Here is an 11948-nt window from a genome sequence, read left to right as displayed (position 1 = left end):
AATTGTGCTTTTTTGTAAAATCTGTTTAAATCATTGTTTTTTAATTGTTTAATTTCTTTCCATATATATATATAATATATATATATATACAGTACAGGTCAAAAGTTTGGAAACATTACTATTTTTAATGTTTTTGAAAGAAGTTTCTTCTGCTCATCAAGCCTGCATTTATTTGATCAAAAATACAGAAAAAAAAATGCAATATTGTGATATATTATTACAATTTAAAATAATTGTTTTTAAATTTATTATACTTTAAATTATCATGTATTTCTGTGATGCAAAGCTGAATTTTTAGGATCATTATCACATGATCCTTTAGAAATCATTCTAATATGATGATTCATTATCAAAGTTGGAAACAGTTCTGCTGCTTAATATTTTTTCAGAACATGTGATACTTTTTTAGGATACTTTGATGAATAAAAAGTAAAAAAAAAAAAAAAAAAAAAAAAAAAAAAGCTATGTTTTTAAAATATAAATATTTTGTAATAACAATATACACTACTGGTCAGTAATTTGGGGTCAGTAATTTCTTTTTCTTTCTTTTTTTAAATAAAATCAATACTTTTATTTCAGCAAGGATGTGTTAAATTGATAAAAAGGTGATAGTAAAGAAAATATATTATTAGAATATATATTATTAGATTGTTTTTTAATTTGAATAAATGCAGTTCTTTTTAACCTTTTATTCATCAAATATATTAGACAGCAGAACTGTTTCCAACACTCATAATAAATCAGAATATTAGAATGATTTCTAAATGATCATGTGATAGACTGGATGTTACATGTTGACACTGAAGGCTGGAGGAATGATGCTGAAAATTCAGCTTTGCATCACAGGAATAAATTATTTTTTTAAAGTATATTCAAATAGAAAACTATTATTTTAAGTTGTAATAATATTTCACAATATTACTGTTTTTTCTGTATTTTTAATCAAATAAAAGCAGGCTTGATGAGCAGAAGAGACTTCTTTCAAAAACATTAAAAATAGTAATGTTTCCAAACTTTTGACCTGTACTGTATATATATATATACTGTATATATATATATATATATATACATAATGTATATGTATATATACAGTATATGCTTTTTTCATTAAAAACATAATTTATGGAGCGAGAGTGACTTCCCGTCGCATTGTGTGTGTGTGTGTCGCAGGATTTTAATGTCACACACTCGCCTCTTTAGCCTTTAGCTGGTCGGCTAACCGCCGGTCATCAACATGACGCACATATTCTGTTATTAATCAGAAATTAAGAAACATTTAGGGCTGAATGGGATAGACGGCAGGTCTTCACCTGTAGGTGAGAGGTTTGCTGTACCTACACTGAGCTCTAATGGATTTAAAAGCCTAATCTAATCCTCACTAAAGCGCAGTTGTTGTTAGCCTGCAGCAGACATCAGCGGCACAAACTAAACATTTAACGTTATGTATGTTCAAATCTTCACAGCAATACACGGGCATTTATGGCTTTTAAAAACATGCAAATAAAATAAAACCTAAAGTAAAACAAACAGAAACATAAATATGAATGAACCTTACTAGCCACAGATTTCAAAACATGCAAAGTTATTAAAACCGACTCGAACAGTAACATTAGCACAATTTGTCCAAGTTTAAATCTTCACAGTTATCTTGGTGATCTGCTTTTAGGGCTTTTTTGTTGGAGCTGATTACTGGGTTTTAATGATACAGTGTGTGTGTGTGTGTATGGAGCTCGCTGTTTTGAGACACAGCCTCATTGAATCGAATAAGACATACATTTACATTTGTTCCTCCAGCCACATGAAGCAAGATGCCCCAGAGCATCCTCAAGAGCACTCATTACATGGAGCTGGGCCGTTATCAGTACTGGCCCGTGCTCGTGCCGAGAGGAATCCGACTGTACACCTATGAACAGATCCCAGTGTTTCTGAAGGAGAATCCGTACATCACAGATGGATACAGAGCACACCTGCCATCCAAACTGTGCCTCAAAAGGTGCGTTTCTTTCCCTTTTGATAGTGTAGATGTGTTGCCACTCGTTTACTCATTATTTCTCATATCCTACAGCATATTCATTCTGTCCAATGAGACGGTGAACATCTGGAGTCATCTGCTGGGGTTCCTGCTGTTCTTCTCGCTGGGAGTGAATCACATGGCCACAGTGCTGCCGTCTGCAGGGGCGTCACGAGAGGACTATGTCATTTATTCAATAGGACTGTTTTGTTTTCAGGTAATATATAAAATGGTAATATTTCTATTAATGTGCTTTGACTGAGTTTAGATAATGATGTGTAATAATACACAGGAACAAAGAAGAGTCACATTAATTAATGGGGTTTTCTTTTTTTATTGTGTGGTCAGGTTTGCATGCTGTGCTCTGTGGGCTATCACTTGTTCTGTTGTCATCGCTCGGAGAAGACGTGTCGCCGCTGGCTTGCTCTGGACTATGCTGGAATATCCGTGGGGATTCTGGGATGTTATGTGCCTGGAGTCTTCTATGCCTTCTACTGCAACAGTGTACGACAGATGTGTTTTATGAGAGCGGACTTCAAATCTGATGGTTTCTTTTTACAGCTTTAATTGAATTTGTATTGTTTTTATTGCATGTATTAAATTAAATTATTTTAATTTATTTTGAATTAGCTACATTTAATTATTAATTCTAATATTATTTTACCTATTTATTTATTTATACGTATTTATATTATTGTATACACTACCAAGAAGTCAAAAGTTTGGAATAATTACATTTTTAATTATTAAATCTTTAAATCTTTATTATTAAATTATTAAATCTTTAATTATTGAATCTTAAATTCAGCAAGCCCGGCATTTATCTGATCAAAAATATAATAAAAACAGTAGTATTTGGAAATATTGTTACTATTTAAAAAAAGTTGTTTTATATTTTTATATATTTCAAAATGTAAAATGTGACCCTGGACCACAAAACCAGTTTTAAGTCTCTGGGGTATATTTGTAGCAATAGCCAACAATACATTGTATGGGTCAAAATTATATGCATTGCTAAGAATTAATTTGGATAACTTCAAAGGCGATTTTCTCAATTATTTAGATTTTTTTTGCACCCTCAGATGCCAGATTTTCGAATAGTTGTATCTCGGCCAAATATTGTCCTATCATAACAAACCATACATCAATGGAAAGCTTACTTATTAATTCCTGCAAACTGACCCTTATGACTGGTTTTGTGGTCCAGGGTCACATATAATCCTGTGATGCAAAGCTGAATTTTTAGCATCATTACTCCAGTCTTCAGTGCACATGATGTTTGTTTCAGTTTTGGAGGCAGGTGTACCTGCTGACGGTGCTGGCTCTCATCCTGGCTGTGTTTTCAGCTCAGATTCATCCGCTCTACCTCACACAGCAGTGGAAGAAACTGCGCTCTCTTATGTTCTGCTCAGTGGCCGGATACGGCATCATCCCAGCCTGCCACTGGGTCTGGCTCAACGGAGGATTTGACTCTGAAATCGTAAAGGTGATATATTTGCATTGAGACACTGTGAGGAGGGAAAGAGAAATACATCACTTCTACCAGTGAGGGTTGTGGTACTGTTAATATCGATCACGTCATCTCTTTGCAGGTGTTTTTTCCTCGAGTCATGATCATGTATTTGATTGCCGCCTCAGCATTCCTTTTCTACGTCAGTAAAATCCCAGAACGATACTTTCCAGGTGATGTTTTCTATACTAAACTGCTTTATTTAATTGAATAGTTGGAATAGTTCACCCCAAAATGAAAACTTGCTTAAAATGTCACACCATCCAAGATGTAGATGAGTTTGTTTCTTCATGTGAAAAGATTTGGAAAAATTTAGTATTACATCATTTGATCACAAATGGAGCCGCTGTAGTGAATGGGTGCCGTCAGAATGAGAGTCCAAACAGCTGATAAAAACATCACAATAATTCACACCACTCCAGTCTTAACGTCCAATCAACATCTTGTGAAGTGTGAAAAGCTGCATTTGTAAGAAATAAATCTATCAAAAGGCATTTTAGCTGTATATTTCTCTCCTGATTCAGATCCAATATTATGGATAAGAGGACTTTTAGCTAGAAGCAACAATTTGAAGTTAAAAACATCTTAATGATGGATTTGTTTCTTACAAACACGCAGCATTTCACTACACAAGATGTTAATCGATGGACTGGAGTGGTGTGGATCACTTGTGGATTATTGTGACGTTTATATCAGCTGTTTGACGGCACCCATTCACTGCAGAGGATCGACTGATGAGCAAGTGATGTAATGCTAAATTTATCCAAATCTGTTCTGATGAAGAAACAAACTCAACTACATCTTGGATGGCCTGGGGGTGAAAATCTTTCACCATATATTTGGGGTGAAAAAACTTGTTAAATACTGATGTTAGATTTTAAGTTGTTAAAAACTATCAAATCCAGATCACCAATCTAATTCTGGTTACATGTTGTGCTTTTTTTTTAATGAATCATATTGAAATATTCTAATCAAATAAAATCGAATTGACCACATTAGTCAAGAATCACACTGATTCAGAACAAATATTTACCCACCTTTTTGTGTCGGTCCTCACAGGCCAGCTGAACTATCTTGGAGCCAGTCACCAGCTCTGGCATGTGCTGGTGGTGGTCATGTTCTACTGGTGGCACCAAACCGCTGTCTACATCATGAAGTACAGACACAATCAGCCCTGCACAGACTACAGCAGTCATGGTTAAACACAGTTACACAATCACCTGAGCCATTTATGATCAACACATTCATTCGGTTTTTGTTTGGCATGTTGATAATAGAATCAAACAATGAAACTTTAACTCTCATTTGCCTTTGAACACCCTACTGTACTGGGTTACGTGCAATCAGTTGAGTTCCTCAGCCTGAACAAATGTTCCATACATATTCACTGCTGGATATCAAGTGTCTTCGTCTGTTACTGCATGTATTTTGTTTTCTATTGAGCAATTCCCCATGGTATCATTGGGGATGTCAAACTATACATGCTGATAATACCTTGCCTAACTTTTCTGGAATGTCCTTCATTTAAACGCTCTTAACTATCACAGATCTGTGACTGATGAATTCTATGGTAGAGGGTACTTCTGTCATTTTGTTGTCGTTGTTTTTTTTTTTATACTTGTTTGGTAAAGGGAGTTGTTTTGATGATGTATTAAACACATTCGTGTTCAAGTATAATTGCAGCACTGGAAATTGGGCATTTAAATGACTAAGAAAGCATTACTTAAGTACTTTTTGTGAACAATGGGTCAAAATCACTATACTTACACTGAATTGATTATGAACATATGTTATGAACATATCAAGGCCTACAAAACCTTTTGCGTGACTTTCTCCATCTCATCCTTTTTAAACGTCTGTTGGTGGTTTAATTTTCTTTATTTGATATGATGTAAACTGCCTGTCTGAATGAATATCTATCTGAATTGTGGAACTGAATAAAACAATCTTGTTTGTACTTCGTGTGGAGCCTATATTGTGTAGCTGTAGGTCTACTAAACAGCTTGTTTTGCTGCTTGATATCGCAAACTGGTGTGTCTTACCATGTTATTTAAATGTAATATCTTCATTATGGACACACTGGTTTGTAGTGCAAACACACCGTTTACTGTACTTTGCTGTTATTCTAAATATTTACCTACAGAACCAAACAAACCAAAATACTAGAAAAAAAAAACTAAATCTTTGATTCACCTAACTTTAAATGTTGAGTTGTTGAACGATTCAGTGTAAGATTTGAGAAAGAATCGGTTCCATAAACAAAAGAACGAATCCGACTTCGCAACGTAGAACTGAATATCAGAACTGTATTCAATATACTGTGTTTTACAACCTTTGTTCGTGAGTTATTATTTCAATATCGTAATCCTTCAGGACATTGAATGTTATATGTATGCCATGTGAAAGCTGACCTTGTGTCATGGTCTGTCTTTAATCCCTTAATGATACCATCTTACATTGAGTTTTGGCATAATAAAGGAGCTGAACCGTCTTAATCATATTGAAATCTGTTTTAATCCGAGTGTTTTGTTCTACTCTAGTGGCATTAGGGATTTTCAAGTGCATTGTTCTTTTCCAGTCGGAAGACTAATTGAAAAGAAAAAAAAGGTTTAGAGGTCAGATTTTCTTTTACTTAACAGCTGTATATTATGAACAGTGATTAAGTCACTTCTGCAGACTGTTTGTACACATGCTTATCTTACTTTGTATATGCTGTCTGATGAATTTCAATAAAAACCCAAATTACTGTGTGTAAAATCAGTTTGCACTGCATAAACATTTCTTTACTGCTCATGATATTGTCTTGCTTTATCTCCAAGTATTAGCACTGATGCAAGCAATATCTCATTAGAATGAAATCATACTTCTGGGCCTCAAATAATTTCACAATCTGTCGTTGACCTCACAGATGCTCCAGAGCAAATTAAAACCTGTTTCAAGTCTTATCAGCGGTTTCTTTACTGGCGAAAGGAGTTAAGAATCTTTTGTTGGCTTTAGCAGCATCTGCAAACATCACTTTCTCATGACAATCTGCATTGTCTTGGGGGATTAGATATTAATAATCTCCAAATGAGGATGAAAGTCTGATTCCAGCAGCTGAATTATGACCAAATGTCATCCTAATTCTGTTTTTATATACTTATGAGTGCGTGGCAAGGCAAAATGAGCAGTCTCTTAAATGCTTGTCCCACTGTAATCCCAAAAGATTTTAATCGTTGACCCCTTTGTTAGCAAATACATGTACTTCACTGTCACCTGCTGGATCAGGGATAGAACAACACATTGAAGACTATCTCAAATAGCAAAATTTGATAGGAAAAAAACGTTTATTCTTCATTATGTAGACATAGTGTGTAAAAAATAGACAAATTAAAATGCATTTTCTGATACTAAAACTACTTTGTTATATTAGGGTTACTATGAAACCAAGTTATCTATGATTATAAACAATCAAGTTAGTTCAAAAATACATTTCATAAAGCTCTTCTGATTCATTGATAGTATTTTAATTGTAATAACGTTATATTTGGACATTCTTTCACATTATAGCACTTCAGCAGTGATGTATTCTTCTTTGGCAGTGGATACATTCATTTTCCATCTTCACCACAGATCTTCAGCAGGGTTTGACGAAAATCCCCCGATGTTTCAGACTACAATAATGACATAAAAAGGACATTATGAATGTGACTACTGACACTAAACCTTATACTGCACTTGCTAAATGTTTATAACCTTTATTTATTCTCATTATTTAGAAATATATTTATGATCTTTGTTAAAAGCACTGATTTTAGAGTGCCAAAAATGAAGAGACTGGAGGGAAATAGTAAAGTAATAACAGTAAAATATGGAAAGGGAACAAATGACAATGCTTTAAAGCAGCAGATTTGTGATTACAATGGAGATGTCAGGTCACAGTGCAAAGAGTGTTTGATGTGTAGAGGCACACATGCCAGTCAAAAGAATGCTGCAGTACAATGTTAAACTCACGTGTTTTCGCTTTGGGTTTTATGCTGAACCTCAGAGAAACCGGTATGACTTTGGACGTTGTCATGCAGTCAATTGAATTAACAAATTCTATTTATAAACCCCTTCAAGATGCACCAGCCAAATGCTGCCTTGAAGAGCCTACTGTACGTGTTCAGAAGTCATAAGCCTTTTTCACTTTTTAACAAAAAATGGGATTGCTTTATGCTTTAAGCAAACTGAAAAGGAAAGGATGTGCAACTCATGCTTTTCTATGCATTTTACAATTCTTGTGCAGTGACTTATAAGCTTTATAATTTTTCAAAAAAAAAATTAAAAAAAAAAAAAAAAAAAACACACAGTAAAAAAAAACAAACACAAAAAACAAAATTACAACAAAACAATCTTAAATTTTTCACTGACACGCCCGATCTCAGTTAAAGAAAAACTAGTCCCCCTCTGGTAATTACAACATCATAATGGCATTCATATGCACTCAATTTGAAAACACATGACTTGAAGGCAGCTAAAGCCAAAAGAACACACACAAGGCTCTACAGGGTGGGGCTAATCACCAGTCCCGCCCTCTGAGGATGTCAATCATTTCATCTGCAAATCCTTATTAGACACTGTTACCGCCAACCTAAACACTTTAACCAGAGCCATTCAGATATTACTGAAGGTGTACACATGAAAATGGAACAGAGTCTTGTTACAATCACATGAATAGGAGCAGGAAAGGATTTAGGAGATTCTAGACTTACACTGTAAAATAATTTTTTGAAGTTTAAGGAGAATGTTTTTACCAAAGTCTTTCTACTTCAAAATTTCACATGTAATTTTAATGTGTTACATGTGATTATTCGTGAAGTTTACTTGCACTGAATGTTTCTACAGCATATATTTTCAGTGTAATGTACAGCGTATAAGTTCTCATTTAATGCTTCTTACCTCAATGTCAGAGTATAAAGAAGTCCCAAAGAGCTTCTTATATTCTGCCTTGATCTCCTGCAGGTCGAGCTCTGAACGGCTCACTATGATTCTAGTTAAGGTAGATTCAGTGGTACCAGCACCCTGAAAGCACAGGTGTTTCTTGTTCAGAAATAAACCTCATATAAAGGCACAGCATAATCTTAATGGGACAAAACAGGGGAACTGAACACAGAAAGCAGGGGGACAAAACAGCAAAGTTCTAACCTTCATGCTTTTATACAGACGCTCTGCAAGGTATGCTGGGACGCTCTTCACACATTTCACTAAAGTAGAGACATTTTCAATTAGATTTTACAAGAACAAAATTAAGGATGAAACAATAAAATATAAAATAAAACAAAAGATTAAACAAAAAAAAACAAAAAAATCTAAACAAAACTGAAAACACTTATGCATTTTATGAGAAATAATACGTGCCTTAACAAATACCACTAAAAAACTTTATAATCACCTATAGCCACCAGAATCTCCTCCAGTCTTCCAGACATCTCTCGTTCAATGCTTTCCTGAAGGGTCTTTCCACTCAGACTCTTATACTCAACCAGAGCTGAAAGATAACGATTGAAACATGATTCACACTGCTGAAAGTAAACTGGAACACTGATCCTCACTTATCGGTCTTACTTGGTTTTACCGCTCTTTCAGAATGATTACAAAATAGTATATAAATTTATAGATATGAAACTAAGCCAGCAGGTGTACTTTGTCTGAGCTGAGGAACGCTCCTGTGGCAGAGGATGTCGATAAACTTGCTCTCGTCTGTTCCCCACTTTTTCTCTCCTGCCTCGTACAAGATCTGCACAGTGGGGAAAACAGAAGAAGAATGTTGGTAACCAAACAGTTTTGGTTCCCACTGACTTCAACTGTATGAACAAAAATATAATGGAAGTCAATGAGATCTTCTTTTACGTTCTGCAGAAGAAATACAAAGTTCTGTCATGAAACTCTAGATGGCGCTAGCCAATAGGTTTTAACTTAATCTGATATAATCACATCATTATTCACATAGCACAGCTGGTTGGTTTCTTTTCGCATCAGCAGCTGCTTAATATTCAAATACTCGGCTAGTGCTTGCTGTAGCAGTTGCAGCACGCTTCAAAAACCCTCCACCTTCCCCAGCTCCACCTGTATAGATCTGCTATGGGTTAATTTCTCTGTACTTGCTCTGCCGCCGCAGCATCAGCGTAGGAGATCTATTCCGCCAAGAACAAACACATTACCACTGCCATGTCTATTACCATGCTAAACTATTCAAAAGTTGTCATGACAGAAAGAAACTCGTACAGGTTCAGAACGACGTAAGGGTGAATAAATGATGTAAGGCTTTTCATTTTTGGGTGGACTGTCCCTTTGATACACTGGCATACATGGACAGAATAACTGAAGTATGTGGGTATATATTGGAGATTTCGTTTTTTCATTCGATTCTTTTAACTGAGTTTGGTTGTACTTATTTATACACCTGCTAAAACATCAGCAAGAGTGTTTTCACTTCACCTTGGCATCCTCTTTAGCTTTTGCCACGTCCACGTTCGTACTTTCAACCCTCTTACCTTTAGTTAGAGAGAAAAATGGTAAGTGAAACAGCAGCATCACTCATTTGAATGAATTTAAATATGATGCAGGACCAAAAAAAAAAAACTGATTTGACTGAACCTCAGCGAGGATCAACAAGGTCTTTTCAAAGTCCCCTGACACTTCAGATTTCAGGTCGTGAATCAGAGCTCTTCCGGTTTCTGGAAAATAGACAACACTTAACTGGCATCCAAGAGTCAAAGTACTGTAAAAAATACTGTAAACACATTTACATTATGGAAAAATATAATATAAGTAACGTTAAAAATACAAACCAGCCAAATATGCATCACACATAGCCTTGATTTGATGGTTGGAGCGTGATGCAAAAAGTTCTATCAAAACGCTCTCGTTTGTACCAGCACCCTGTGATCAAACTCAATCTGTTAACAACTTCATTAATGTAGTCTTGGTTAAATTCCAAATAAAGGCATCTAAACTATTAGCAGTCAAAAGGATTGTGTACTTTTATAGCCCGTATGAACTCTTGGCAGTCAAACTTAGCAGGAGGAGTGACCAGGGCCACCAAAATATCCTCAAAATGTCCATGTGTATCACCTTCCAAGTCATCACAAAGAGTCTAAGATGAAAAACATACACGTTTTTATATATCAGACAACATTTAACACTTATTTCCACATGTGTACAGGTAATATGGTGTTGTACCCTTCCAGTGGCGTCCTGATATGCTTTACAGATCAGCTGACGCTGGGCATTGCTTCTTTGAGTCAGAATGTCAATAAGAGTCTTTTCAGTAGTGCCTGAGGAGTTACAAACGCAAACACACAGTTCCTCATTGTGACATAAAACCAACAGCCAGCAAACAGAAAGAAACAGGATTTCAACATCTCAGCGGGATGTGTACAGTGTAAGTTCACTAAAAGTCCACACCCATGTTAATGACTTACCAATGCCTTCAATAGCTTTCCTTAAAGCGGCAGCATCCTCGCCTGCATTAAAGCCCGGCTTCTCCTTAACGGTGCCATGTACTGTTGACTTAGCAAAACATGGAATATGTTGATATATAAACATGTTTAACTTACTATATAAAATCTACAACTGTATAAAATATGATCACAATCTTACATTTACAGTCAAAGAGGAGGGGGAGTCCAGGAGAAGATCCAAATCATCCTGAAAATAGACAACAGAAAGTACTAAGTCTTCTGAAAAATGATTCTCTTCAGTAAATATCACTGAAATGTAAATGCAGAGTCACTTTCTCCTGAAACGGTTCAAGTAGAAATGAAATAAACAGCCTCACTGACCCATACAGAAGACATTCCTGCTGTTGTTGTGGCTGGGTTTCAGTCCTGTAACCAGATCTTAGTTAGTTATAGTAAACATTATGTGTTCTTAAGTTATATACTTTTAGTCACTAACAAAAGTTCGGATGTTTTCAAAAGCATTAAGCAGCATTTATTCTCCCAACGCAGGCCGTTTTTAACGCACTAATGAAATGTGTGTTAAAAATGGATGATTAGATCCCGATTACATAGCCTATGTCTCATTGCGAAGTTTATTCTCTATGGAATTTCATATGCGATTCACAAGGGCATGACGAAATCCGCTAACATCACTACGCGCTCGCTGAGAGCAAACCCAACATAACGTGAAAATATGGCGTCTTTTACGGATGAATACTTGGCAACACTGTAACAAACAAAACATCAAACCCGACAATGTTGGTAAGCGCGCGATTGGCTTTAACGCTGATTTCTATAGACACAGGAAGAAAACTTGAAACGTTACCTTTGCTAAAGCGTCCGTCCACTATAAGCCACACCTTTCACGAGTCTCTCAGTGACTACACCCAAATACAGAGGATATGAGATCAAGATGAGATCACCATGAGCTCGTGTATCACGCCAGTTTTAAATACGTGGCCAC

At 35.6% G+C, this 11948-nt stretch overlaps 2 protein-coding genes across 4 annotated transcripts; one reads left to right on the top strand and one right to left on the bottom strand.

Moving 5' to 3' along the window:
* The first annotated feature begins 1159 nt into the window (after positions 1 to 1159).
* Positions 1160 to 5478, top strand: paqr3b (progestin and adipoQ receptor family member IIIb). Of its 2 annotated transcripts, none has more exons than XM_019085647.2 (7): positions 1160 to 1316; positions 1795 to 1993; positions 2066 to 2228; positions 2360 to 2515; positions 3300 to 3497; positions 3604 to 3694; positions 4581 to 5478. In XM_019085647.2, the coding sequence occupies exons 2-7, from the start codon at positions 1809 to 1811 to the stop codon at positions 4721 to 4723; spliced, it is 936 nt and encodes a 311-aa protein (XP_018941192.1). In that variant the 5' UTR covers positions 1160 to 1316; positions 1795 to 1808; the 3' UTR covers positions 4724 to 5478. The 2 variants fall into 2 exon arrangements, with proteins under 2 accessions (XP_018941192.1, XP_042588210.1); XM_042732276.1 differs by having other exon boundaries at positions 1163 to 1312.
* A 1350-nt stretch (positions 5479 to 6828) lies between these two features.
* anxa3b (annexin A3b) lies at positions 6829 to 11948 on the bottom strand. Of its 2 annotated transcripts, none has more exons than XM_042732274.1 (14): positions 11811 to 11948; positions 11327 to 11371; positions 11145 to 11192; positions 10967 to 11054; positions 10725 to 10819; positions 10525 to 10638; positions 10334 to 10424; positions 10139 to 10219; positions 9981 to 10036; positions 9186 to 9279; positions 8935 to 9030; positions 8688 to 8746; positions 8442 to 8564; positions 6829 to 7174 (listed from the first exon to the last, which is right to left on the bottom strand). In XM_042732274.1, the coding sequence occupies exons 2-14, from the start codon at positions 11339 to 11341 to the stop codon at positions 7112 to 7114; spliced, it is 1023 nt and encodes a 340-aa protein (XP_042588208.1). In that variant the 5' UTR covers positions 11342 to 11371; positions 11811 to 11948; the 3' UTR covers positions 6829 to 7111. The 2 variants fall into 2 exon arrangements, with proteins under 2 accessions (XP_042588208.1, XP_042588209.1); XM_042732275.1 differs by lacking the exon at positions 11811 to 11948 and adding an exon at positions 11735 to 11755.

The sequence above is a fragment of the Cyprinus carpio genome, chromosome B10, assembly GCF_018340385.1.
Source record: "Cyprinus carpio isolate SPL01 chromosome B10, ASM1834038v1, whole genome shotgun sequence".
NCBI classification, from domain to species: domain Eukaryota; kingdom Metazoa; phylum Chordata; class Actinopteri; order Cypriniformes; family Cyprinidae; genus Cyprinus; species Cyprinus carpio.
The sequence above is the reverse complement of the archived record's forward strand: the minus strand, read 5'-3'. Positions and strand labels throughout refer to the sequence as shown.

What these genes read in the sequence shown, in the direction of transcription:
- paqr3b (XM_019085647.2), top strand. Translation starts at nt 1,809, where the DNA reads ATGCCCCAGAGCATCCTCAAGAGCACTCATTACATGGAGCTGGGCCGT. An exon ending in TAGGACTGTTTTGTTTTCAG is followed by an intron (nt 2,229 to 2,359) that starts GTAATATATAAA and finishes TTGTGTGGTCAG; the next exon opens with GTTTGCATGCTGTGCTCTGT. An exon ending in ATGCCTTCTACTGCAACAGT is followed by an intron (nt 2,516 to 3,299) that starts GTACGACAGATG and finishes TGTTTGTTTCAG; the next exon opens with TTTTGGAGGCAGGTGTACCT.
- anxa3b (XM_042732274.1), bottom strand. An exon ending in CTTGTTGATCCTCGCTGAGG is followed by an intron (nt 10,037 to 10,138) that starts TTCAGTCAAATC and finishes CTCTAACTAAAG; the next exon opens with GTAAGAGGGTTGAAAGTACG. An exon ending in GTCTGTATAAAAGCATGAAG is followed by an intron (nt 8,565 to 8,687) that starts GTTAGAACTTTG and finishes CTGTGCTTTCAG; the next exon opens with GGTGCTGGTACCACTGAATC.